We start from the raw sequence: 27,025 nt of genomic DNA, 5'->3' as shown, positions 1-27,025 counted from the left end.
ATGGAGCTTTCTTTAAAAAAAAATAAATGAGCCAATTAAAAAATAAAAATAAAATGAGCTAATGGGCAGGAAAGGGGGCCTGAGAGCCTCCCCAGTAATCTAAACATGAAAGTTTTACCATCAGTTCTGGTGCCTCTTAGCCCATGTCCCTCCTGGCCCCCATCTAGGGTTGTGAGTTGCCTGAATAGAATTTATCCCAGTTGTAAACTAAAGTAGGAGTGTGAGGCTGAGATCATAAAGGTGGTCACCTTGTAATTCAACAAATGCTTCCGAGCACCCGGGCCTTGGCAAGTGCTAGGTGATGACAGTCTTGTGGGGAAGGTGGAGAACTAAGCTGTTCATCAGACAGTAAGCCCTGGAACATGGTGATTTGTCTCCAGCTAATTCTTGGTTTATCGAAGTAGGCGTGCAAAACCAAGTTAAAGGCACTCCTGGTACATCAAGCCCAGAGCTCACGGATGGTGGTAGAGACTTTTTTGTGTCCTAGACCACAGTTCTCACTGGGGCTCACCCCATGCTGGGGACTAGGGAGGCCCTCAGAGAAAACGCAGTCCTGACTATAGGCAAACTTGCAAGGGGGAGCGGAGACCAATTCTTTGGAAAGTAACAAGAAAGAGCAAAAAGTGTACTATAATGCCAAGCTTTACAGCAATCCATGATCCACAAGGGCTCTTCAGCACACAAACATTTAATAATAGGGAGGTGATGGGGAGCAACAAAACCAAACGCATTGCTGGCACATCAGCCTATGGCAGGGCTGGGGCCAGGAGGAAGTGATCAGGGGACATTCCCGGCTCAGCAAACTCTGGGGCTCCTCTTGCCTCTTTCTGTTCTGCCCCAACTTTAGCCCCCTGAGCCTCTGCCTCCCCTCCAGTGGCAGAAGGGGGCAGGGCAGGACCTGGGCTGGTCTCTCCCAAGGGGCTGATTCAAGATGTCTGTTGAGCAGATAGGAGGCTACCCACAGCTTCCCATAAGGCACCTTGCATGGGCTTTGGGGGTTATTGAGTAACTACCCTGACATTCATGGGTTGGAGACCTGGATCCAAAGAGGCTCTTCTGCCCCTCCTGGCATTCGTGGCCAATGCCCTTAGTCCGGCTGTCCCCATCTGGGAATAACGTTGGGCTGCTAAGACCCTGTCAGAGGAGCACCCCCCCCACCCCACCCCCGCCCCGGGTTTCCTACATTGTAAAGGGAGGTTATTGATATTGCGCTCTTGCCCTGCCTGCCAAAGGGCGGACCTGGGGAGCTGGGCTCTCCATACTCTTCCTGCCTTGGCTGCCTGGTATAAACGCTCTCCTTGAAATAGGCTGGGGTGGGGGATCACCCCATTGTGTCTGGGGCAGGGCAGGTAGGCCTGCTGTTGACCATGATGGAGGGATGCCCAGACTACACCTGGCCCCAGAGTGGTTCTGGGATGTAGTGTCTGAATTCCTCAGTGGCCGCCGCTCCTCTGGCCCTGGCTGTGCAATGGAATCACGAACACTGAGATGTCGTCGTAGGACACCTGCCCGTCCCCTGTGGGACCGTCATCCTTTCCCTGCGTGCTGTGTATCAGCCTTTGGGCCAGCTCCGAGAACCTGTGGGGGTCATCCTACAGATGCACTTCGGAGCCACAGCAAAGAGGCAAGGGCCCCCCCTCAGGGAGAACTTGCTGCGGAGGGCTGCACACGTGGGAACCCAAACAATGCAGTCCAGCTGTGGAGCCAGGCAAGCCACAAGCATGGGAGGGCCACAGGCTGGACCACGGAGATTTTTGGTCCTGGGGATTTTGGAACCCAGAGATTTTGGGGACCCACAGTCACCCCCCCCAGAAGCGTGAGACAGCTCCACTCCTGACCACATGCCCCGAGCCGGGCTCATCATCAGCACTGTCCGCTTAGCCACAACCACATCCTGGTGTCGCTACTGGTACCAGGCAGGTCCCCAGAAGCTACAGTACCTGTGTGGGTCCTCTCGGTTGCCAGGGAGGAAGCTCCGTACTAGCCGTGCCACCTGCTCATTGGACAGGACATCCCAGAGACCATCAGTTGCCATGACAACCACATCCTCCTCCTGCAGCTCCAGCTGGTCCACATCCAGTACAGTGACCTGCAAGTTAAGCCTGAGGATCCCTCAGCACTCCCTTCCCGGCTCCCGCCAGCCTCATCATCTGCTTTTCTGGGCAGATGGAAGCTGGTGTGGGCTGTTGCCCGCTCACCTGTGGGACAGAGAGTAAGAAGGGCTTGAGCTGAATGTTTGTGTCCAGGACTCTGAGCTGATGGTCTCCCAGGCCCCGGGAGACAGCCAGTGTTCCCAGTAACCGAGCCTGGGGACAAGGGAGATGTGAGGTGACAGCAAACAGCCCCAGCCAATGTGCAAATAAAGCACACAGAAGCGTACTGTGGCCCTCAGGGGCCCTGGGTTGAGGGACAAACATCCTGTAGCCTTGGAGGAAACCCCGAGACCCAGGCCACAGCCCCCAACAAGGAAGAAAGGAGCTCCCACCTCTGCAGGGGGCGATTTAAGAGGGGCTCTTCGAGGGGGCCATTCACTGACCTGCCTACCCTGCCCATGGATCAGTGGGTACTTGAGATCCGACTTCTCCACGCACTTGTAGCTCCTACCAGGAGCAGACCCAGCATCAACCCAGGCCCCACCCAGCCCCTCACCTCCCCGCACCAGGGAGCCCACCCCGCCCAGGTGGAGGAGGACGGCCCCAAGGCCACACACTGGGCCTGGACACCAGGGCTCTCCCCACTGTCTCCAATCCCACCTCACTCACCAGCCTCTCATGTGGTGATCCCGGAACAAAACCTTCTGCCCCAAGTCATCCCCCTTCAGTCGCCGAGGGAACTCCAGTCGGGTGAACTCACCTGCCAGAAGCTCGGGGTAGACGAAGGCCTGGGGTAGGGAGGACAGGCACAGATCAGGCTCTCTCTGGTGGCCTCTGGTGACTCTGGACTCACAAGTTGGGGCTCCACAGCCTCCCTCTGCCAAAGGCACCTACCAGCTGCTGGATCCGCTGCCGCTCAGTCTCCGGGGTGAACTCGGAGCTCAGGGGCCGAACCTCATCTTTCCGTACCAATATGGCCCTGGACGGGGTTGCCAAAGAGAGGGAGAGGTCTGTGGGGCAGATTCCACCCTCGTTCATGGCCTCCCTCCTGTCGGCCCCTCCTCCAGCCACCAGGGGACCAGCTCTGCCCCCCGCACCCCACCCCCGTGACTACCTACAGCCTGCAGAGTAAAGGCTCAGCCCTTGGGCCTGGCGCTCGAGGTGTCTGCCCTCCCTGGCATCTGCTGCCCACTCACACCTGACACGCCAGGTCCACCCAGCCAGTCAATCCCCATTTCCATCCCTCCACTTCCAGCCCCCTTTCACTGTCCCCCTGCCCCTGGTGCCCGCCGGCCCGCACCACCACACCTACCCTCCAGCTCTTACCTGCTGTCCCCAGCATTGGCCACATACAGCTTGCCCTGCAGGGACACAGCCACCAGGGCCGTGCAGCCGCCCACCTGGCCTGAGGCCTCCAGCTCCCGCCCGATCACCTCATCCTGGGGTAAACCGAAGCCACCTGAGCTGCTGCCGGTAGCCCGACCACGCCACTCCGCCCCCAGTCCCCAGCCCACCGTTCACTTCCCCACCAGCCAGCCTGGCGGTCCCCACCCAGAGTCTAGTTCTGACTCCAGGATCCCTGTGGTCAGAGGATCTAGGCGTATCCCCTGGGAGGGAGGGAAGTCCTAACCAGAACTGAGGAAGGGAAAGCAGCCCCCGGCCCAGGGACCGGCAGGGCGCACGAGGTACGCGGCTTGGAAAAGCACCTGGGGCGTACCAGGCACCGGGTAAACGGGAGGGCTTATGATGACAACGATGGCCGTCACTAACAAGCCAACCCCATCCTGTCCTCCCCATGCAAAGATCCAAGGAGACCACCGCTATGGGCAGGGGTGCCGCTCAAGTCCCTGGTCCCTTCCCCAGCCAAAGGCCACACTCACACATTCCTGGAAGGCACTCTCCAGAGCCCCGATCACCAAGTCTTCTGCCCTAATGCCCTTTTCTTCCACAAACTGGGGATCACTGGGGCAGACGCAATGGCCGCTGAGGTGCATGGGGGGCCGAGTGGCCACCATGCCCTCTACCACGGCCTCCAGCTGCCGGCGCAGGCAGGAGTGCAGGGTGTTGGCGGCCAGAATGGCTGCAGCCGGACCGCCGTGCCCATCGAACAGGGCCCAGTAATGACCTGTCAGGAACTGTGCAGGAAGGGCTTGGCGTCAGGCTCTGCCTGGCTTCCCCAGCTGTCCCCTGGCCCGGAGTGGGACACTAGAGCAAGAACCTCAACCTGCAGTCCTGCTCCCAGCCTGAAAGCCGGGCTCGGACCCAGCTCTGCTCACCTCCTCTGGGCACAAGGTCAGCCACTCCTGGTCCTCTTCAGCCCCAAACTCACATCTCCGTATGCACAGCTGCCCACAGGCCGCCTGATCCTCATTGAACTCAGACTTCTCTGCATTGATGATCCTGAAACCGGTAAGTGGTCAGTGACCCTTCAGGGACACACCCATGTCCCCACGGGCAGAGACCAGAGCTGGTACACAGAAGGAGGAGCCCTACCTCTGAGGCAGCAGCCCCCATGCTGCCCCTGACACACATCTGGACAAACCTCAGGCTAAGGCAAAACTCGGGGCCCAGCCCCCCTGGAGCCTACCCGCTGACCTAGGCTGGGAGGTGAGGGTGGGGCTGCCTGGGGAGATCTGGGCTCCTTTGCCTATCCTCCATCCCATCTCAGCCAGATTTCCTGTCCCATACAGCACAGGCCACAACCCAGGGTGAGATGCGTGCGTGCGGGGATGGAGGGTGGCTCCAAGGCCCACGATGCTGGAACTCTACCCAGTGTCCCTGCCTCATCTTGGAAGCCCCAGAGGTGCAGGTCCTTCCCAACTCGCAAGCCTCTCTGAGGGAGGCTGGAGTCCCCAAGAAAAGGCCGCGGTGGGACTGGGAGTCGGGGGGAGGCTGTCAAGAGTCCCAGGTGAGGACCGGAGGGAGGCATATCCACAGGGCTGGGGGGCGGGGGCACTCGCTCAGCTTAGGCTGTTTTCCAGGCTGGTCCCGGCGCCGGGGCTGGCCCAGTAGGGCCGGGGAGCGGGGGAACCCGGGGAGGGGGGCACTCACTCGGCGTAGCCTGCGTTCCAGGGCAGCGCGCGGCCCCGCGCCGGGCTGCGCACGGGCCGGGCGTCCGGGCGGCGCGGGGCGTCGGCGGTGCCGGGGCCCGAGCCCGAGCCGCGCAGGAAGCGGGGCCGCCGGTAGGGCACCGGGCTGGCGCGCGGCCGGGGGGGCCGCGGCGCGGGGAGCGGACCCCCCGGCAGGAAGCGGCGCCGGAACCAGCCGGCGGACATGGCGCGGCGGCAGGGGGCTGCCCGCGGGGCGCCGGGCTGGAGGAGGAAGCGGGCCGGGGGGCGGGGCCGGGGCGGGGCGGCGACGGCCCCAAACCCCGGCCTCCCGCGAGGAGTGCGCACGCGGCTGGGCGCCCTCGGGCCTGCCGAGCCTCGTCACGACCCCGAGAGGCCGAGGCTGTGGTCGAGCCCACTTCACAGGCAAGAAAACTGAGGCCTCGAGAAGCGAAGCGGCTCGCCCGCGTCACACAGCCGCCCGAGCAGGCCGGGTGCTGCTGCACACGCGGGGGCGGGGGGGCGCCGGCCTGGGCGAGGGAAAAGGCCCTCCCGGCCACCCAGCGAGATGACGGGGTCGTTCGGAGCGCAGGTCGTTCGGAGGCTGGGCACCCCCCGTCCGCCGCAGAGCCCCCGGCCTCCTCCTGCTGGGCCCCAGCCTTGCGCAAGGCGAAGATGAGAACAGGATGTGCTTGGAGGTGTCAGGCTGACGCGTTGAGTAAGAGTCTCAGGGCACAGGGTTCCCCCAGGTGGCCTTCATTCCCCACCCCCGCAGTCTGTCACCCTCCGCCCCCAGACGGGGCTTGGTGGTCACCCCGGTCGTCCTCATCGTGGGAGGCCGCTCCCCATTTCGGGGACAACCTCCCAAACGACCCCTTGATGTCCTCTCTGGATAGACAGCAGGATCTTCACTAGAGTGTTTGTGCCTGGTGGACAAGAGGAATTCATGGTCCCCAAAAGGCTCCAACCAGAGTTCAGACCTGGAACTAAGGGAAGTGAAAGACTTTGATCTTCGCTGGAAGCGGGGTGTTGCAGTGTCTTCACCCCTGACCAGCTGTCGCAGTGGGGTCCGCTGCAGTGTCTCCCCTCGTATCTGCTTTGTCACCCTTCTGTCACTTAAGCCCAACTCCTGGTGCAGGAGTGTTCTTTCTGCCTCCTAAGGGGGTCTCCGAGGCCCACAGAGGGGAAGTGTCCTGCTGCCCAGGGTGTGCTGTTTCCATTATGACAGTTCAGCTGACTCAGACCCCCCCCCCCCAGGGGATTTCTCTTCCCTTTTCCGCCTCCAAAAATGCAGGCTTGCCAACTCAAAGGCCCTTAGCCCAGGGTCCCCCGGGAGAGATGCAGGAGTTTGCCTCCACTGCCCAAGCCTAGCACGTGCTCACAAGACCCTACTTCCTCTGGGCTGCCAGCCCTGCCCCATTGGGAGGTCCCCCTGCCCCAGGAGGATTGTTCTTGAGATGGGAAGGTGTTCCCCATGTCCGCTCCCTCAGATGACTCCAGTCCAGAGCAGCCTGGGGGCTAACTTACTGACCCCACTGTGTGCGCCAGGCCCCACACTGGGGACAGGAGCACAGCACTAATGGAGATGGGTGAAGTCCTGGTGGACGGTGCTGGATCCAGCTGGCAAGGGGGTGGGGGCTAAGTCAGAAAAAGCTTCCTAAAGGACCCCTCCCTGAGCTGTGCCCTATCATTGGGACAGAAATGGACCAGGGACCCAGGGTGAGGCAGACCCAATTCAGTCTGTGGGGTCACCTCCTCATCCCTACCAGCCAATGGCTCAGAGGGTTTTAAAGTCTAAAATGAGAGGAAACAACACACAGTCTATTCCTCCAACCCACTGTCTTGCACTCCCCTGGGTGGGACGACTCCTGTCCTATAAAGTCTATTCAGAGACGCTCCTGAGGTGTCACAGGTGGTCTGTTGCTCAGCGTAGCTGTGGAGCCCTATGGCAGCCCCATCCTCCCTGTCCCAAGGCAGCCTGAGTGTTCCTTCAATGCCACAGAGGCTCCTCTGGCCTCTAGATTCCTGGGAGCCTCCACTCTTATTTGGATCCCAAGCCCGACTCTCTTAGTTTTCTATCTCATTTTGCTGAAACACATCCTCTAACAACTCTTCAAGGAAGGATGACTGGAAGGTAATTCCCTGGGTCCTTGCAAGTCTGAAAGGGTTTTTCTCAAAAGCCACCCGCCCCCCGCCCCCGCCAAAGTAAGCTCTATACCCAACATGGGGCAAAAGCCTTTGCTTTTGCCTGATATTTTGGTTCAGAATTCTGCCTTCTCTGTTCATTGTCTTTTGACTATTGCTGCTTCTGCAATCCTGTGCCCCTTTCATTCCCAGACCTTTGGATTGGCCATTTGCCTTTTTCTTTCTCCAGAAGTTTCCAGGCACTTCCGTCTCTGTTGTCTGAAATTGTAGGTGAGTTTCCTTGGGGTTGGTCTCTTTTCATTTCTGGGCTGAGCCCTCCCTGGGGGCCATGCACTCCCCACCCTCCAGTGACACCCTTCTCCCGGTTGTTCAAATGAACCCAAGCTTGCCCCCCTCCTGGCCAGACACCTCTCCTCAGCTAACTCAGCCAGCGTGTGAGGGATGGGGGTGGGGAGGAGCAGTTTAGAAAAAAAAAAAAAAAGATTTTTATGCTACATTATTTTCACTCACAATGAGAATAGCTATTGTTGAGTCCCATGGCTCAAAATTTCAAAGGTGGGGTGCCTGACTGGCTCAGTCAGTAGAACATGCAAAACTTGATCTCGGGGTCATGAGTTCAAGCCCCACGTTGGGCAGAGAGATTACTTAAAAAAAAAAAAACAAAAAGAAGCCTTTTAAAAAACCCCAAATTCAAAAGGTGTAAAAGTATATTTAGTAACAAGTCTCCGCCCACCAACTCCATCCCCTCCCTGGCCACGCAGTTCCTCTCCCTGGAGATATCCAATATTACTACTTTCTTGCAGATCCTTCCAGAGATGCCAGGTATTCTGTGCAAATTCAAGCAAAAAAAAAAAAAATTACCTATAAGACAAGAAATAATGAGTGTTGGCAAGGATGTGGGGAAAAGGAAACTCTTGTGCACTGTTGGTAGGACTGTAAATGGGTTGCAGCTGCTGCGGAAAACAGTATGGAGGTTCCTCAAAAATTAAAAATAGAACCACCATATGATCCAGCAATTCCACTTCTGCGTATCTATCTGAAGAAAGTGAAATCAACATCTCGAAAGCATGTGCACCCTCATGTTCACTGCAGCATTATTTACAATAGCTAAGACATGGAAACAACCAAAGTGTCCACTGACAGATGAATGGATGAAGACAGTGTGGTGTACACACACACACACACACACACACACACACACACACACGAATATTACTCGGCCATAAAAAAGAAGGAAATTCTGCCATTTGCAACAACACAAATAGACCTTGAGTGCATTAAGCTAAATGAAATAAGAGAAAGATTAAACACTGTATGATCTCACTTATATGTGGAATCTAAACAAACAAATCTCAAATTCGTAGACACAGAGAACAGATTGCTGGTTGTCAGAGGTGGGGGGTAGGGTTGGGCAAAAGGAGGGGAAGTTGGTCAAAAGGTATGAACTCCCAGTTATAAGGTAAGTAAGTTCTGGGATGTAATCTCTAACATGGTAACTATATTAACCTGATGTATTGCACATTTGAAAGTTGCTAAGAGAGTAGAACTTAAAAGTTCTCATCACAAGAAAAATCATTGTAGCTATGTGGTGATGGATGTTAACTTATCATGGTCGTTTCACAAAATATACAAATAATAAATCATGTTGTACACCTAAAATTGATACAATGTGATATGTCTATATCTCAGTTTAAATTAAATAATTTAAAAAATATATGTAAAATCTTTCCTCCTCTCCTCCTTTTCTTTACACGAACGATAGCATGCTCTATGCCATAGCCTACACCTGACGTTTTCATAGAAGATACCTCTATCTTTTAGTATTAGTCCTTGAAGAGCTGCCTTATTGTTAAGGCTACAGAGTAGTTTCTGCAAAAATGCAGATTTTATGTAGCTAGCCTCTCAGTGATGGACATTTAGCTTGTTTTCAGTTATCGGATTTACAGTTTTTTGTGGAGGCGTATTGGTAGGATCAGTTCCTAGTAATGGAACTGTTGGGGCAAAGGCATTTATTGTTCTCATAGCAGCCCTATTCACAATAGCCCAGAGGTGGAAATGACACAAATGTCCATCATCTGGATGAATGGATAAACAAATTGTAGTATACATGTGCAATGGAATATTCTTCAGCCATAAAAAGAGAAGTACTGTCACATGCCACAATGTGGATGAGCCTCCAAAGCATTTTGCTAAGTGAAAAAAGTCAGATATAAAAGGTCACACGTTTTATGCTTCCATTCATATGAAATATCCAGAATAGGTCAATCCATGGAAACGGAAAGCAGACGGCAGGTGGCCAGGGGCTGGAGGAGGGACGAATGGGGAATAACTGCTTAACGAGTACAGTTTTCTTTCGGAGTGATGAAAATGTTTTAGAACTAGAGATGGTGGTTGCACAATGTAGTGAATACACTCACTTGATCACCTTAAGATGGTTAATTTTTTTTTAAAGATTTTATTTATTTATTTGACAGAGAGCGCACAAGCAGGGGGAGAGGGAAAGGGAGAGGGAGAAGCAGGCTCCCCATTGAGCAGGGAGCCGGACATGGGGCTCCATCCCAGGATCCTGGGATCATGACCTGAGCAGATGCTCAACTGACTGGGCCGCACAGGCGCCCCGGTTAATTTTATGTTATGTGAATTTCACCTTAATTCATAAAAGGAGGGGAGCATACACATTTACAATTTGTAGATATTGTCCTACATGAAGGTTGCACTGATTTACTCTCCCATCAGCCTATTTTCCCATCATAGTTTTTCATTAAAGTTTTTAATCTTCCCTATAAAGATATGCAAGTCTAGTTTGATTTCCATTTAACTTAGTAAGAAAGCATAATCAATTTTCTATAGTTCTGAGAGACCTATTTGTATTTCTTTTTCTGTGGATAGTCTGTATCTGCCCAGTTTCTTAGTGAGCCATTGGGTTTGTTCTTATTGATTTGAGAGCTCTTTATTTATTTATTAAGATTTATTTATTTATTGAGAGAGAGAGAAAGAGAGAGGGAGAGAGAGAATCTCCAGCAGACTCCCCACTGAGCAGGGAGCCCACCTTGGGACTTGACCCCTGACCCCGAGACCGTGACCTGAGCCAAAATCAAGAGTTGGACACCTAACTGACTGAGCCACTCAGGTGCCCTAGAGCTCTTTATTTTGAAGTGAGTTACAAGTATGTTGTTTGTAGCCAATTACAGTTTGTTGTTTGTGTTTTGGCTTTGATGGTGGCTTTTTCCACACAGGCTTTCAATTTTTAATGTAAATGAATTTATCGATTTTTTTTCTTTTATGGTTGCTGAGTTTGGTGACATACTCAGAAGGCCTCCTTCATTCCAAGATTCTACAAAATTTTCCCTTTGTTTCTTCAGTATTTTTATAGCTCTTTTTTTTTTTTCTGAAACATTTAATTAAACCTTGGATCCACCTGAAAAAAACAGTATGTTCTAATAATTTCAATGGCTGACTCTGTACTGAGAAACATCAGAAAGGAGCAATCAACCTGTTCCTGGATACTGTGTTCATCCTGGACTCATGTGAGGAGCTGTGTGCAGCTTTCTCATCTTTCCACCTGAAACCAGATCTGAGCCAGGGATGGAGTCTGGGCACTCTGCTGGCCCTTGGGCTCCTTGCCTGCATCCCAGGCTGTGAAGCTGAGCACGACTGGGCTCGAACCCACCTCCCAAGGAGTTTCCTTCCCTGGTCAAATCCTCATCACTGAGGTGTGAGATACTGATGGAGGGCGCGAGGACCACTGCCCAGTAGGATTTATCATCCTTTGATTGTTCCACTGTCTTGAGTAAAGGAAACTAAGTTCCTGGGGACACTCACTACCTCATAACCTGCATCAAATCACTTCATCTCTCCAAACCTCAGATTCTTCAACTGTAAAATACAGTATCACCTCCCTCATAGGGTTGTCATGAGGATTAAATAAATGTGCCCAGTACATAGTAAGCATGCAACAGAAAGACTCTAATTTGATTTTGTTTTGTTTTCTTAAGTAAACACTACACCCAACATGGGGCTCAAACTCAAGACCCTGAGATCCAGAGTCTCGTGCTCTACTGACTGAGCCAGCCAAGTGCCCCAGGACTCTAATTGTTCATTCATTTGTTTATTTGGCAAATATTACTGCACACTTACCAATGCTGGGCACTGTCCTAGGTGTTGGGGATGCGGCAGGGGCAAAAACTTAACTACCGGTAGAGGGAAAATAAGTAAGCAGGTAAATATAGGTATCAGGCAGCAATAAAAACAGAGTGATGCAGGCAGGGGTTAGTCAGGCAACAGGGAAGACCATGCAGTTAAGGTACTCACAGTTCATCCAGTGATGGACATTTCTACAGAGAACATACATTATTATTTCATGAACCTGTTTTCTTGGCTAATTCCCGTTTCCAAGAACTTGAGGCTCTTCTGCTTCTGTGGAATTGCCAAGTGCTCCCGTGGAGGTGGCCAGGTCTGAGAGCTGATGTAACTGTTCGCTCTGTGTGGCTCGTCCCATCTGCGATGTGGCAGGGCTGAGTTGGGGACTTGCCTATGAACTATTCTTTCAAGGGCAGGCCATGAGGCCTCACAGTCTTTATCTTCCATTGTGAGTTCTGAGGTGGCCAAAGTGAGCACACTACATAGGTTCAGTCCTCAGGGTGTGCACAGGAAGATAAAGAAGAAAATCCTTCAGGGGTAGCCTGGGTGGCTCAGGTGGTGATCTTGGGGTTCTGGGATGCCGCCCCACATCCGACTCTCCGCTCAGCAGCAAGTCTGCTTCTCCCTCTCAAATAAAGAAAATCTTAAAGAAAAAAAAAAGAAAAAGAAAATTCTTCAGGCCGCCTGGGTGGCTCAGTGGGTTAAGCAACCAAGTCCTGATTTCCGAGCAGGTCATGATCTCAGGGTTGTGGAATCAAGCCTGGCATTGGGCTCTGCACTGGGCGGTGATACTGCTTAAGATTCTCTCTCTCCCTCTCTTCCCATCCCCCCACCCCGCGCTCCCTCTCTCCCTCTTAAAAAAAAAAAAAGAAGAAGAGAAGAGAAAAGAAAATCCTTCAGTTTTGTGTCTGCTGGACTCTCAGGAAATGAGAGACCCAGGGCTTGGGGCACACAGAGGAGGGCGCAATGCTCCTTGCTCAGCGTGGGGTCTGGGCACTCTGCTGGCCCTTGGGCTCCTTGCCTGCCTCCCAGGCTGTGAAGCTGAGCACGACTGGGCTCGAACCCACCTCCCAAGGAGTTTCCTTCCCTGGTCAAACCCTCATCACTGAGGTGTGAGATACTGATGGAGGGCGCGAGGACCACTGCCCAGTAGGACAGTGAGCAGGGAGCTCAAGCTAGGGCCAGACGGCAGGCAGGCCCCCACTCCATCATTAATTCTCAGCAACCCCAGCCCCAAAACGTGGCCTCCCTCCCCATCTTCCCAGCCAAAGTCTGGGACAGGCTCTGATTGGACTGACTGGGTCACGTGTTCACGCCTGACTCACCGGGGCCTGGAAGATACGTTCTGTTGATGGGCCAGTCACAGCAGGGCTGATGCCAGAGAAGGCAAAGCCGCTGGGTATGGAGGCAGAAGTTGATTAGGAGTTGGGAAGTTCCTCACTCGCCAAGCTCTGGCCCTCCATCAACCTCCGGGCCTTTGCACATGTAGTTTCCTCTTCTCAGAAAACTTTTCCCTCTGTTCTACTAGTATGACCTCCAGGTCTCCACCCAAACTTCACCTCTTGGTGGCCCCTGCTCTCGGGGCTGGGCCCTCACTGCCACAGGTTCATCTGCTAACCACCTGGTCTGTCAGTCTGACTCCTACTCTCAGGATAGGGCCTGCAGCCAGGCCAGCCTCGAGGGGCCAGTGTTTCGCAGGAGGCGCTCAGGAAACGCCTCTGGGAAAAGGGATGCGGCACAAACACACACGCGCACATCCGCACACGAACCCTCTTCCCGGCCATAAATGGCCATAAATGGGGCGCGGATCCCACCCCACTTGGAAACCCGCCTATCCTGGGGCGCACAGACTCGCGCGCGCACTCCCGGACGCGCCCCAGCCACAGACCCCTCGGCTCAGGGCGCACAGACACACACGCCCGCGTGCGCCCACGCACGCTCGGCCACACGCAAGCCCTGTTCTCCGCCACAAACAGGCACGCGCAAGCGCGCGGACACACCGATCAACTCCCGGCGATAGGCCCACCCGGAACAAGGCGCACGGTGCGCGCACGCGCGGCCCCGAGATCCCGCCCCCTCCCGGCCTCGCCCGTCGGGGGCGGGGCGCGCTGGGCCGGGTCCTGCGGCACCGCCCGGGAAGCTGCGCGAGGCTGGGCGGTCGCCGCCACATCCTCCTCCTCCTCCCGGGCCGGGCGAGCAGAGCGGGTCCAGGGCTGAGCCGAGGGCTCCAAGGGCGCGGGCGGAGCGGGGCACGGAGCCATGGCGCACCAGACGGGCATCCACGGTGAGGGCGGATGGTGGGCGGGCAGGGGGCCGAGGGTCTCCGCTCGCGGCTGCGCCCCCTCCCTGGCGCTCAGCCCCTCTCTCCTCCCTGGCACCAGCCTGGGGAAGCTTCCTGTTCTCTTTTGCAGTCGCGGGTCGACTGGGGTGGGCACATCTGGGGGCGTGCGACTTACTGTGCATGGTTAGGAGTGGGTGTACATATAGGTACACAGCTGGAGTGGAAATATCTGTGTGCCCATCTGGGGGTGGATGTGCCTGTGTGTACCCATCTATATATTTTTGTTCCTTTCTGGGGGTGGGGGTACTGGATGTGCACATCTGGGGGAGTTGCACGCATGTGCACTTGTGTGTACAGTCCTGTGTTTGCACATCTGGATGTGACTGCTTGTGTATGTCTAGGGTCATTCATGCACATGCACTAATAGCTGATTGAATGACCACTGTCGCATGGAACCATCTTCAGGCATCAGTGTTTTGTGACTATGTGCACATGTCTGTGGGTGTCTGTGTGTGTGTGCACAGTTTGGGTACATCTCAGTGTGCATTTGTTACCACGGATGCATGTGTCAGATGTGTCTGTGTTTGGCTTCTGTGGGTTTGTGGCCGTGTGAGGAGTGGTCCCTGACCTTTGGCTCCTCCCAGGACCCTCACACACTTGAGCAAGCTAGACTAGGGAAAACCGGGGCCAGGGCCCTCAAAGCAGGATCGGGAGAGTTGCCAATCTGACCTTGACCTCTGACCTCCCTACCATTTTCCACTCTGATCTTCTGAGTCCGCTCCAGCCAGGGTTGGAAGGTCCGAGCTCCAGGATAGAGGAAGAAAAGAGGGTCCACGTATGGGGTTTGTGAGGGAGGGTCCTGGCTTTAGAGACTCCAGGCCAATACCCCCTACCCTAAGCTTCTCCAGCCTAGAGCATCACCCCCTCCCCAAGAGCCAGGTGTCCTAACCCTACCCCGGTCTGAGTGTCCCCCCTCTGTCACTGGCTTGGGAAGACTGCCTAGCCTGTGGGAAAGGCCCAGGCTGCTTGCCCAGACAGCCGACAGCCTGGTGGTTTGGCCATCAGCCACTCCTCCCACCACACCAGGATCCCCAGCCCGGAGACACCACCACCATCGACCAGCCCGACTGCCTGGATCTCAGCTTGGCTTGTGGTCGTAGTGGCTGCTTGGTGGCCAGACCAGCTAGAGGGTTTCCCTGGCCCCACCCCACAGGACCAGAGAAGGCAGGGGTCTGGGTCAGGGCCAGCCTCCTGCCAGTGGGCCAGCCTCTGCTGGAGGGGCTGGAGGGTGGCTTCGTGACTCAGCCCCACAGAAGGGAACAGATGCCCCCTGGACCTGCCCCTTCCTTCCCCTTTGTCTGGTCACTGCTGCTGCCTCCATCTGAGAGTGGATCGGAAGTCAGGGCCCCTCCTCCCTGCTCAGGACTGACAGGTCCTGTGGCCAAGGCCCTGCCTCACACCTTCATTTGCCATGTGGTGAGACAGGCCTGCCTAGGGGATCACTGGGGACTGGGCCATCCCCAGCCCTCCTGCCTATGAGCAGCCCACTCCTTCCCATTTCTGGCCCGGGGAGGTGGCAGGTGAGATCGAATGCCCTGGATGCCCAGATGCCAGCCCAGTCGTGGCCATGAGTGTGGATCTGTTGACCTCAGAGCAGGGAAGGGGTGGGGGTGGGGGGACTTGTAACTTGAGGCTTACCAGGGTGGAGGGTGGGCAGGGCAGCAGAGGCGGGGGCAGGGAGGTGGGAGAGCATGAATCTTTGATGATAGAGGCTCAGGTGTCCCAGGCCTGGCCTCTGGATTATTGATGGTGGCTGAGGAGTCATGGAGGGGGATGTCTCTTCCACTACTGGGGTGTCTCTCTGTCCTAGTAACTCTAGAAGGGGCGTGGCAGCCTCCCTTAGGGGAGCTTCTTGGCTTTACCTCCCAGAAGGTCTGAGCAGGTGGAAAGGTGCCATCATTAAAGTAATAAAATTTAACAATTGTTATTCGTAGAGGCCCCATTACTGAGCATTTTTTCCCATTTACTCCTCAGCATGGCTCTCTACAGCTTGGGAGTATTAGCTCCACAGTATGGATGAGTTTGAGGCTCAGCAAGGTCAGAGGTCACACACAGCTGTGGGAAAGATGGAGACCCAGAGGCCAGGCTTTACCTCGGCGACCTGCTTGTGGGGTCTGCTGATAGGCAGCTCTGTCCTGGCCCAGTGGGGTTGTGTCTCCATACCATGGTCACTTGGTTGGGACCCCGCTCGCCCAGCAGCCATGGAGGGTGGTATACAGCCTGAGGTCTCAGGCTCAGAGTCACCCTGCCTGACGGGCCCCTGAGGACATGACCTGAGTTTGTTTTCCTAATCCCCCCCCCACACCCCCCCAAGCTGCCCAGTCTGGGCCCTATAAATATTCTCTGACCTCAGTCCTCCAGCTGTGTTCCTGCAGAATTCTCCTGACCCCTGGGTAGCCTCAAGGTCATGCTGGCCTGGCCCTGCACACCCAGAGACCCAAGTCGGGCCCTTCCCCAATTGGACTTTGGTTTCTGCGTCTAAACCACTGCTGTGGTTTAGATCTGTGACGTCCCTGGTCCTCACCTCTGCCCGTGGGATCCTGGGTCATTGGATGTCACCTTCCAGCTCTGTGACACGAGGACCAAGACGGTCTGTTCTGAAGAGTTCCTGATTGCCACTCCTCGTCTGGAAGCCTTCTGGATGGCCTTAGGGCTGGGGCCTTGTTGCCCCTGGCAGGGCTGGCTGTGGGCTGGGCTTGGGCTGGGCTCCTGGCCTCTCAGGGTGAGGCACCTGGTTGACGGGCTGGGGCCGGGTGTACAGGCCTGTGTGTTTGTTACTCCGGGACCGTGTCTGTGTGTGTTGGAGTGTCTAAATGTGTGTGTCCACTATGTTTGACCAAATGAGTGGGTTTTCACGTGTGAGGGTATTTGCATTTCTACTCCACTCTGTCACATACGGGTTTATTTGTTACATTCACACATGCTGGACTGAGTAGGTATCCGATGGCGTACACAACAGGTGATGCACGTGTGCCCGTGTGTGTGTGTGTGTTCATGGACATAGTGGTCAGTGCACAGTGGGGGCATTTGCTCACCTATTTCTGTGTTTGTGGATATGACAGAGAGTGTCACGGGCCAGTTCAGTGCTGGGCCTTCCTAGGGGGCAAGGGACAGGTGGGGGCCATTCGCTCTGGTGGGCCTGGCCTGTCCAGAGGCCCCCCCTTCCTTAAGTGGGCTGGCCCATCCCCGCCTCCCCTGTCACCAGAGCTGTCTCAGCCAGCAGGCCACACTGCTGGCTAAATTTGGGAGCTTCTGTTCATGGGCCGTGTCAGGTTCCCAGTCACATGGGGGGCCCTATTTAACCCGGCTCCCAGCTCCACCAGCAGACCCCACAGGACGGAGCGGGCCCTGAACGTGTCCCAGTCCACCCTGCTCACGCTTCCCGCTCATCCCTCACCATGTTTCTTGTTCTCGTAGCCACCGAGGAGCTGAAGGAATTCTTCGCCAAGGCTCGGGCCGGCTCTGTCCGGCTCATCAAAGTCGTCATTGAGGATGGTGAGTGCCCCCTACTACCCCCTTTGACGAGCTAGGGCATAGGCCGGCAGCTGGACCCTGCTGCTTCTCTGGGAGCTGCTTGGACCTTGGCCTCCAGCCCCTTCAGGACCTCACTTTCTCCATCTGGGGACAGGAGGGGCGTTGTAGGAGAGCAGCGGAGGTGGGCATGATCATTGGCCCTGTTACACAGGAGTCACAAGCTGGGGAGACAGCAAGGAGAGCCCTGCCTGGGGGTCCTGTCCAGCTCCCCAGAGGCTATGTAGGGGTCAGAGGCCCAGTCGGGATGCTGGGCTGGGCGTGGGGGCAGGGGACCAGTGAGGCCAGGCACTGCCCCATGTGGTGAGTGCCACTCACCTCCCTCTGTGATCAGTAGGCTGGCCTGGCTTGGCTGCTGGCGGGGGGGAGTCCCAAGGAGAAGCCCGGGGCCCTGCCCTTGGGAAGTGCCCCTGCAACAGGGCAAGGGGCCTCGTGCCCAGCTTGCTTTGAGAGCATGACTGGGGGATTCCAGGCTTGGCCAGGCCTTGGCCTGGACGCTGGGAACCCGAGGCTTGCAGAGGGTGGGTGCTCAGCATATAGGGGTTGCGGGTGGGTGAGCTTGAGCTGAGGCCTGAAGTGGGGGGAGAGTTTGAGGAGGTAGTGGACTAGACTGAGGCTTGGTGGCAATACCTCTGCCTTCCCTTCATGCTGAGGCGTTGTCCCTGGAGGTGAGGGGAAGAGACACTGGGAGTGGGCTGGGCCCCCCACGAATCCTTCCAGTCCTCGGTAGCCAGCGGTTATGGGCCCTTTGGAGGGCCCCCTAAATGGGCTTGGTTCCCACTTTTGACTCATTGAATTGGTGCAAAGCAGGGTCTGCCCAGACCCAGAATTCACCCCAGGCTTCAGTGCCAGAGCTGTGCTGGGTTTTGTCTGGGGTCCCCAAGTTCAGATGCCTTCAGAGGCTGGGTCAGGGTCACTATGGTAGGTCAAGAGGAGAGGCTTCCTGGAGTGACAGGCCATAAGCCCCCTGCTCCCCAAAGGGATAGACTCATTGGCCCTAGTCCTCAGCCTCCCTGTTGCCTCCCAGACAGGACGTACGTGCAGGTGTTTAGCAGGAGGGATCTCGGGGTGGGCTCTTAGTTCCGTTATGCATTGTGGTTGTTGGGGCACCTGGGAGTCCCCAGGAAGGTTCAGGCCCCCTGATAGGCGGCCACTGCCCACCTCCTACCGAGTGCAGCTTGAGCACCTTCTAGAGAATCTGTCCATCCCACTTCTTATGTAAACTTCCCATTTTGAAAATGTTGGCAACAAATTAAACAGTGTTGGTAGTGCTGTTGGGCCGACTGTGCCTGCTGGTTTTCACCCTTGATCCCATCTGAATTCTGGGAGGATTGGTGAGGAGGCCAAGACCTGCAAAGAAGCTTCTGGGCTGGTGGGCCTGATGTGCTTGGGCTCCAGACAGCTGGGCCCCTTGCCCTCATGAGGAGGGCCTGGTGGTCAGGTACCCCCTGGCCAGGCGGTGATCAGCCCATGCCTGTGCACGCCTGGGCTGGTGTTTGGTGCCCCGCTAAGGCCCTGTGGGTGGATAGGTCAAATGTATGTCCAGCCTCAATGGCCCATTCGGCCAATGCGCACCAGCCCGGGAGGTGGCCAGCCTATCGGCCCCAGGCGCTAAGAGGTTTGTGACTTTTTGGGGAGGGGACTACAACTGGCTGGTGGCAGCAGGGTACGGGTTCGTACGGTGTCTGGGAGGAGCCCCCGTTCTCCCTCTTTGCTCCCGCAGCTCCCTGTGGCCTGAGGCTGGACCCCCCACCTCCCTCAGCACAGTTGTTCTGAGAAGGGTGGGCTGGGGCTTGTGCGGGAGCCTCAGGCTAAGGGAGGAGGCGCAGGAGGTGGTACCCTGCGCCGAGGAGCTGGCGGGATGGGTCTGAGCGTGCGGGTGTTTGTGAGGGGACCACGTTGTTGGTGGCCGTGGGCAACACGGCTGCGTGTCTGCTCGTGCTTGCCGGTGTTCGGTCATCTGCGGGTGCTTTCTCGGGACCCTTCCGTGTGTGCGTGTGTGTGCATTCGTATAGCTGGCGGCGCTGTGGCCTCGTTCATTCATTGGCTCACTCATGGATTCAGTCACGTCGCCTCCTCCTTCAGGGACTTGCGAGCTCCCGGGGAAGGTGGTGGAGTGGCCCGCAGATCTGAGCCCCCGCCGAGGAGGTCCGCAGTCCAAGGTGGGGACAGGAGATGGCTACTCCTCGGCTCACCCGGCCTCTGCCCCCAGAGCAGCTCGTGCTGGGTGCCTCGCGGGAGCTGATGGGCCGCTGGGACCAGGACTACGACAGGGCCGTGCTGCCTCTGCTGGACGCCCAGGAGCCTTGCTATCTGCTCTACCGCCTGGACTCGCAGAACGCCCAGGGCTTTGAGTGGCTCTTCCTCGCCTGGTCGCCTGACAATTCTCCCGTGAGTCCTGGGGACCCCTGCCCAGCCCCCAGATCAGGGGAGAGGGGAAGCTGGGTCTGAGCAGGGGACCAAGGCCCTGCCCTGGGGCTTCTGAGGGGAGAGACACCAGGTCCCGCCCCAGAGTCTGAGAGAGGGCAAGGCCCTGTGCTTGGAGCCTGGCTTCTCCCAGAGGCCCCCCCAGCCACCTCAGCCTGGTTCTGGGAGGCAGAGAGGTCGGGGTGGAGAGGGCTCCACCCCGTCGCATCCTGGCCCTGTGCTGCGCCCTCTGCTGGGTATATGGGCACAAAGCCACAGCCCGGTCCCCACCCAGAGCCTCCTGCCTGCTCCTGGAGAGCCAGCCCTGCCTGGAGGGGTCTCACGGCTCAGCTCCTCCCCTCCAGGTGCGGCGGAAGATGCTGTATGCAGCCACACGGGCCACAGTGAAGAAGGAGTTTGGGGGCGGCCACATCAAGGATGAGCTCTTTGGGACCGTGAAGGTAGGCCCCCTAGGCCACACTCCACCAGGCCGGAATCACAGGCCCACAGAGGGTGGGATGTTATGCAGGGTCCCACAGGAAGTGGGTGCCAGGAGTGGGGAGGCGTGGGGAGGGCTGGGAGAGTCCAGGGGCTTCCAGCTGGGGTGCTCAGTGGGCTTCTGCCAGCCCACCCCACGGTGCCCATTTATGCTTCTGCATCTACCGGCCAGGACGACCTCTCCTTTGCTGGGTACCAGAAGCACCTGTCGTCCTGTGCGGCGCCCGCCCCGCTGACCTCGGCCGAGAGAGAGCTTCAGCAGATCCGTATTAATGAGGTAGGTGCGCCAGACCGGGTGGGCGGAAGTCCCGGCCTGAGGCCCTCCGGGTCCCATGAGGCCCAGGTGGCCGGTCTGTGCTCCAAGGGCTCTGGTCAGGCAGGTCAGGGCCTCCCTCACTCTTCACCCGCCCCCAGGTGAAGACAGAGATCAGTGTGGAGAGCAAGCACCAGACCCTGCAGGGCCTCACCTTCCCACTGCAGCCTGCAGCTCAGAGGGCGCTACAGCAGCTCAGACAGAAGACCATCAACTATATCCAACTGGTGAGGGGCCGTGTCCCCCCCCCCCCCCCGCCCCAGCGCACTGTGCCACTGCCCTGCTCCTGCTCAGGCCCGGGGACGGGTGTGCGCCCGGCCCCCGGTCTGTGCCCTTCAGCTCCCCCGTGTACTCGTGGATCTCACTGGCCCCCGCCCCCTCCCCCTCCCCGTCCCTACCGGGTCCTGTTTGCCGCGTGCAGGGGACGCACAGGGTTCCCCTGCCTTGCCCAGTCCTTGCTCACATGCAGGGACATCTGTGAGATCCTGTCCCTCACCATGCCCTCCTCACTGCACACACATACTCACCCTGGAGTTCATGCTGACCCCTCAGACCTGAGCCCCTGTCTGTCCGAGACGCCCTCTGCAGCCCCCCTGGCTGCCCCCTCTCCTTGGGCAGGGCCTCTTGGCCCGGTGGCCAGGCTTCCCTTTTTCTTTGTTTCTTTCTTTTCTTTTTTTTTAAGATTTATTTATTTATTAGAGAGAGAGCACGAGCTGGTGGGGAGGGGCAGAGGAAGAGGGAGAGAGAGAATCTCAAGCAGACTCCCCACTGAGTGTGAAGCCTGACCCGGGGCTCGGTCCCACGACCCTGAGATCATGACCTGAGCTGAAATCAGAAGTTGGATGCTTAACGCACCCCTGCCCTTTCTTTTGTTCTTCCTTTTTTTTTTTAAAGTAAGCTCTACACCCAACGTGGGGCTTGAACTCAAGACCCTCAGATCAAGAGTCACATGCTCCACTGACTGAGCCAGCCGGGCGCCCCGTGCATCCCCCTGCCAAGCAGAATGGCTCCTTCCTTCTGAGGCGGGTCCCCCCCAGAAGCCTCATCCTTGAGGGTGGGCCAGCCTGGCAGTGGGGCCTGCCTCAGGTCGAGGCTCTCCCCGCTGTCCTGTCCACTGCCCTTGGTGGGGCTTCCTCCTCTAGTGGAGCTTCAGGTCGGAGCCCACGTGTGACCTCTTCATAGGGACCCCTGTGGTGGGATGGCCACTGGGGTGGGGAGTCCTGAGAGAGGGAGACCACAAACAGCCTCCACCCTGGCTCCTGCCTGTCCCTTCGGGGACTTCTTGTTCGCCAGGGTGGCCCAGGCCCTCCCCCCGCTCATGTTCTCATCTCCCCTTTCCCTGGGCAGAAGCTGGACCTGGAGCGGGAGACGATCGAGCTGGTGCACACGGAGCCCACAGAGGTGGCCCAGTTGCCTTCAAGGGTTCCCCGAGATGCTGCCCGCTACCACTTCTTCCTCTACAAGCATACCCATGAGGGTGACCCCCTCGAGTCTGTGGGTGAGTGGCCACAGCAGGGCTCCCACGCCTGTGTCTGGACAGGAGCTGGGTAGCCTTGCTGCAGGGGGCGTGGGTGGGTCAGCAGGTCTCCCAGCCTCAGCTCACCGCCCCCACCCCCCCGCCCACAGTGTTCATCTACTCGATGCCGGGATACAAGTGCAGCATCAAGGAGCGCATGCTCTATTCCAGCTGCAAGAGTCGCCTCCTCGACTCTGTGGAGCAGGACTTCCAGCTGGAGATCTCCAAGAAGGTGGGTGCCCATTCCCCAGAGCCTCAGCGCCCAGGGGCCAGTACCACCAGCCTCCAGCTGGGGCACTGGAGTCCGAGGCAGTGGCGAGGCAGGGGTTATTGGTTCTGTGTCACATGGATGAGCATGGGGCCAGCTGACTGGTGGCGTAAACAAGCCCCAGCCTTGGCCACCCATGATCCTCCTCTCCCTGGGTCTGAAGGCAGGGAGGGGGTCACCAAAGCGTGCAGGGCAGCAGACCCAACTCTGTGTTCCTGGGGGTGGCATTCCAGGTGGGGATCTGGGAGAAGACCCCAGGGCTAGAGTGTGAGAGGTCGAGGGGGTGCCCCGGGAGTGGGGGTGACCCAGGGTGGTTTGTGTCGGGGTCCCCCACCAGACCACTGCCTTGCCCCATGCAGATTGAGATTGGCGATGGGGCGGAGCTGACAGCCGAGTTCCTCTACGACGAGGTGCACCCCAAACAACATGCCTTCAAGCAGGCCTTCGCCAAGCCCAAGGGCCCAGGGGGCAAGCGGGGCCACAAACGCCTCATCCGTGGCCCCAGCGAGAATGGGGATGACAGCTAGGTGGCCGGACCTGAGCTGTACCGGCACGTGGACCGTGGGGCTCTGCGCCCAACTACTCCTGGCCACCTGCCTCCTTCCCAGCCTGGGCTCCGGGGTGGGGGGGTTGCTTCCTGTGGGGCAGGAGGGCTGGTGACAGAACATTCTTGCAGCTTCCAAGGGCCACCGGGCTGGCATTTTGTGACCTTCCCCCTGTTGCTGTCCTTGCCTCTCACCTATGTGCCCAAGGGGTCTGGGGACCCCGCCTGGCTGGCTCAAGGGGGCTGGGTAGGGGGCCGGGAAGAATGAGCTTGGCCCCCAGGGGAACTGAGACTAGGGTCCTAGCACAGCCCCAAAGCCTTTGGCCACAGGGGTGGGTTCAGTCAGGGCTGGGATAGGGGGTCACTGAAGGATAAGATGGTTGAATGCTGTATTTTTTAAAGAATAAAATATTTTTAAATCAACACCTGAGTCTGGCCCTGAGGAATCACCTCTGGCACTGGGAATTGGGAAACTGTGTATATAAGTGCCCCTCCTCAACTCAGAAGGGGCCCGTCAGCCTGCTAGGTGGGGCTGCCGCATCCCTGGCTACAGGAATGTGGGAGAGAGAGAGAGAGAGAGAGAGAGTGTACACACAAGCCTCACACGGGTCTCCTTGTTGATGGGAGCTCAGCCCGAGAGGCAGGCACGCCTTCGCCATGATAGGGGGCATCTGGGCGTATTCATTTCCTACGGCCGCTGTAACAAAGTACCAAACATAGCGGCTTAAACCCACACTAATTTACTGTCTTAGTAGTTCTTGTAAATCTAAGGCTAAAGTCTGACAGGGCTGACATCCAGCTGTTGGCAGGACTCGTTCCTTCCGGAGGCCTCAGGGGCAAGTCTGTTATCTCACCTTCTCCAGCTTGAAAGGCTGCCCACATTCCTTTGCTCATGGCCCCAACTCCCTCTTCAAAGCCGGAGAGGTAGCATCTTCTCTGTGATTCTGCTTCCTTCTGCTTCCCGGTCACATGGCCTCCCTCTGTAGTCAGATCCTCCTCTGCCTCTGTCTTCTAAGGATGCTTGTGATTATATTCACTTCCCCACTTTCCAGATACTCTCCCCACCTCAGGATCCTTCACTTAATCCCACTTGCAAGGCCCCTTTTGTCCTGTATAGGAATGTATCCACAGGTTTGGGGATTAGGCCGTGGATCTCCTTGGGGCATTCTTCAGTCTGCCACACTGGGTCTGCTCTGCCCGCTGGGGTTCCTGGACCCTCTGGGGCTGAGGTGTAGACCTTGGACCTCTAATCTGTGTGTATGTGTGCAGACCTGAGCTCTGTCAGTTCGTTGGTCCTCTCTGCTACTTTTGTTCCTGCCCCCGAGGGTCTGGCTCCCTGGTCCCTGGGACTCTAGGAGAGTCTCCTTTAGGCTCAGGGATTCGGCAGGAGCCAGAACTTCAGCCCATGCCTCTGGGAAGGGGGTGAGAGGCCCCTCCTATCCCAGGTGGGAGGTGTGCAGGGGTGGGGGCATGAAGGGTCATTGGCTGGGACTCAGCTGCTGAGTGGGCACGGTCTTTCTCATGGGAGCATGTCTTGGGCTGGGGCTCCGGGGAGTGTCCCATCCCCGGGGCCTTTCGCACTCCCTACTCAAGACCCTAGAATTATAGAAAGGAGAGCTGGAACCCTAGCTAGGACCCAGAGAAGGAGGCCTATCCTTGCCCACCCCAAACGCTGGTTCCCAGGTGGGCAGGAAGACAGTGGCATTGCCCCCCTCACACTGCTGAAGCCCTGGGCCTATGTACCAGCTGGATGCCTGGCAGCCTGGAGCCTGCCTGCCATGACAGCCACCCAGAAGTGGGCATGGAGAAGCAGAGGTGAGCAGGTGTCCAGCCCTGCCTCCTCCCAGCAGAAGCTCTATTTGTTCATTCATTCATTCATCCAGCCATCATTCAGAGACATTCTCTTTGCCCAGAGCTGAGTGCTGGAGACTCATGGACTCAGTAAATATTGAGCACCTATGATGTTCTGGGCACTGTGCTGGACCGTGTGTATACAGACAAAAAACTCTTGCCATTGAGAAGCAGAAATTGCAGGGCGCCTGGGTGGCTCAGTCGGTTAAGTGTCTGCCTTTGGCTCAGGTCATGATCTCAGAGTCCTGGGATCGAGCCCCACATCAGGCTCCCCGCTCAGTGAGGAGTCTGCTTCTCCCTCTCCCTCTGCCCCTCTCCCTGCTTGTGCTCTCTCTCTCTCCCTGTATCTCTCTGTCTCAAATGAATAAATAAAAATCTTAAGAAAAGAAGCAGACATTCCAGCAGGGGAATAGGACAATATACGATAGACCATGGAAAATCAATGATATGTTAGCAGGTAAAAAGTTACGACAATGAAAAGCAGCAGGTAAAGGGGCTGAGTAGTGTCAGATCTAGGGTGAGAGGTTTAAAAGGAGGTCAGGGAAGGCCATGGGAGGGCAGATCTCATGTGGGAGGGTCATGTGTGAGCCAAGATATAAAGGAGGCAATGGAGGGGGCCAAGTGAATAGGAAAAGAGTTTCCAGGCAGAGCAAACAGTAAGTCCAAAGGCCCTGGGGCAGGAGACTGCTTGGAAGTATTCAAGCCCCAGCCAAGGAGGCCAGTGTGGCTGGAGATTGGTCAGGGAGGCCATGGGAGGGCAGATCTCATAGGACCTTGGTGGCCATGATGTGGACTGTGCCTTGGATTCCAGAAAGGGCCAGGAAGGAGTCTGAGCCAAGGAAGGGCCTAGTGGGACTTAGGGGCGGAGTATGAATAGGCTGTGGAGCGTGAGCGCAGAAGCAGGGCAATCCATGGGGCAGCGGTGACTGCACTGATCCAGGCGAGAGATGAGGACGGCTCAGGCCAGCCTGGTGAATGTGGAGATGGTAGGCAACGGGCAGATTCTGAAGCTGGAGCCAACGTGGCTTGCCGTGGGCCCAGGTCACCCTGAGGCTTTGGGCCTGAGTCACCTGTTAGGATCAGCTCAGTCAGAGGGAGCGTGGCAAGAGCCGTCCCAGCTGGCCCGGCCATGGGGCAGGTGCTCTGACGGGGGCCCCCCGGCACACTGGGCACGCGGAAGAGGAGGCCCTGCCCCTGGAGGAAGTGGAAGCCTGCGGTGGAGGCAGGTGCAGCCAAGGTGAGACCCATGCTGCTCCACTCCCGGGTGTGCCAGGCCCCCCCCGGAGCCCTGGGGACAGGACCAAGGGGGCAGGAACGAGCAGGTGTGGGAGCCACTGGCCCAAGAGAGCTCCCTTTGGGGCAGGGGCCAAGGGGCTGAGGTGTGAGGGTGCCAGTCCTCTTGGGACAGGGAGCGCCCTGGCAGGGGTGTCAGCATGCCCAGCCCACATCCGGTACTGCCCCCAATCCCAGTCCCTCACTGACCTGAGCCTGGGCTCTGGGCCTGTTCCTCCCCAGACTGTCCCTGACGACAGGTGTGAGGCGCTCTGGGTCAGTGGCGCACTTTAGGCTGGGGTGGGGGTGGGGGGGGAATGGAAAGAGGAAGGATTGAAGGGGCTGTCTGCCAACTGCCTATGCAAATGGCTTCTGACTCGGTGCACCTCCCAACCCTCGCTCGGGCCCGGAGGGAGCGAGGGAGGGCACTACTAGGTTTTTTCTTAATTCTCATTTCCTCTGTTCTCTGAGCCGATGAGGGAAGGGGCTGTGAGCTCTAAGCATCCTTTCCTGTAGCCGCTGCCCAGTCTGCCAGCCAGACCCTCTGGAGAAGCCCCCGCTCCCTGTCATGGTAAGACAGCAGCAGCCCTCAGCCACCCAGGGAAGGGGGCAGTGGGAAGTGGTGGGGGGGGGCGGTTGGTGGCTGCAGACAACAGTGAAAGGGCTGTCCCTGACATGGCCCTAAGGACACTCACTGAACCCGGAAGACATCAAAGCAGAAGCCTTTCTCTGAGCAATGAGACCAGAACCCCTTGTGTGGCTGGGGAGGCTGAGGCCTGGGGCTTTGCTCAGTGGTGGTGCTGGGGCGACAAGCCAGGTGGACGCCCGGGACTAGGTGCTGTCTGGCCCTGTGCTGCCCTCCCTGTCTGATCTGTTCTGACCTACAGTGGCTTGGGTGCTTGGTCTGGTAGAGGTAGAGGAGTTGGGAGAGCTGGGCAGTGCCCCCTCCCCCCCACCCCACTCCAGCCGGGGCCCTGGGTGGTACTCAGCCCAGACCCCAGCAGAAGACCCTTGTGCCTGCCTGGGACTTGGCCAGAGGCAGAGGGAGGCGTTGGGGGAG

General features: G+C 57.4%; 3 protein-coding genes and 1 long non-coding RNA gene across 8 annotated transcripts in view; 2 read left to right on the top strand and 2 right to left on the bottom strand.

The window, feature by feature from the left end:
- Nucleotides 1-672: 672 nt before the first annotated feature.
- PPM1M (protein phosphatase, Mg2+/Mn2+ dependent 1M) lies at nt 673-5,399 on the bottom strand. Of its 5 annotated transcripts, none has more exons than XM_006731759.3 (10): nt 5,145-5,394; nt 4,370-4,493; nt 3,974-4,228; nt 3,420-3,532; nt 2,988-3,072; nt 2,763-2,881; nt 2,537-2,600; nt 2,199-2,306; nt 1,941-2,089; nt 673-1,578 (listed from the first exon to the last, which is right to left on the bottom strand). In XM_006731759.3, exons 1-10 carry the CDS (start codon nt 5,366-5,368, stop codon nt 1,434-1,436), a joined length of 1,386 nt encoding a protein of 461 aa, XP_006731822.3. In that variant the 5' UTR covers nt 5,369-5,394; the 3' UTR covers nt 673-1,433. The 5 variants fall into 5 exon arrangements, with proteins under 5 accessions (XP_006731822.3, XP_081674982.1, XP_081674979.1 ...); XM_081818856.1 differs by lacking the exon at nt 5,145-5,394 and adding an exon at nt 4,587-4,605; XM_081818853.1 differs by lacking the exon at nt 2,537-2,600 and having other exon boundaries at nt 1,941-2,102; nt 5,145-5,399.
- Nucleotides 5,400-9,279: 3,880 nt separating this feature from the next.
- On the bottom strand, nt 9,280-13,469 carry LOC145721338 (uncharacterized). The gene is made up of 2 exons (XR_014145022.1): nt 12,751-13,469; nt 9,280-12,068 (listed from the first exon to the last, which is right to left on the bottom strand). It is a non-coding gene; the product is annotated as an uncharacterized LOC145721338 (long non-coding RNA).
- Nucleotides 13,470-13,554: 85 nt separating this feature from the next.
- Nucleotides 13,555-23,265, top strand: TWF2 (twinfilin actin binding protein 2). Its single transcript, XM_006750988.3, has 9 exons — nt 13,555-13,709; nt 17,184-17,261; nt 19,510-19,688; nt 20,069-20,164; nt 20,374-20,478; nt 20,616-20,741; nt 21,862-22,012; nt 22,141-22,262; nt 22,658-23,265. The coding sequence occupies exons 1-9, from the start codon at nt 13,685-13,687 to the stop codon at nt 22,823-22,825; spliced, it is 1,050 nt and encodes a 349-aa protein (XP_006751051.1). The 5' UTR covers nt 13,555-13,684; the 3' UTR covers nt 22,826-23,265.
- Nucleotides 23,266-23,503: 238 nt separating this feature from the next.
- TLR9 (toll like receptor 9) overlaps nt 23,504-27,025 on the top strand; it is a 9,362-nt gene continuing 5,840 nt past the window's right edge. Inside the window, exon 1 of the mRNA XM_006750987.3 lies at nt 23,504-26,536. Within this exon, the coding sequence (XP_006751050.1) occupies nt 26,534-26,536 (3 nt within the window). The 5' untranslated portion in view covers nt 23,504-26,533. The remainder of the gene's footprint in view (nt 26,537-27,025) is intronic.

Source organism: Leptonychotes weddellii, chromosome 1 (genome assembly GCF_054177405.1).
Source record: "Leptonychotes weddellii isolate Sample4059 chromosome 1, ASM5417740v2, whole genome shotgun sequence".
Classification (NCBI taxonomy): Eukaryota; Metazoa; Chordata; class Mammalia; order Carnivora; family Phocidae; genus Leptonychotes; species Leptonychotes weddellii.
Note: the sequence above shows the minus strand (reverse complement) of the source record. Positions and strands in the feature narration are given on the sequence as shown.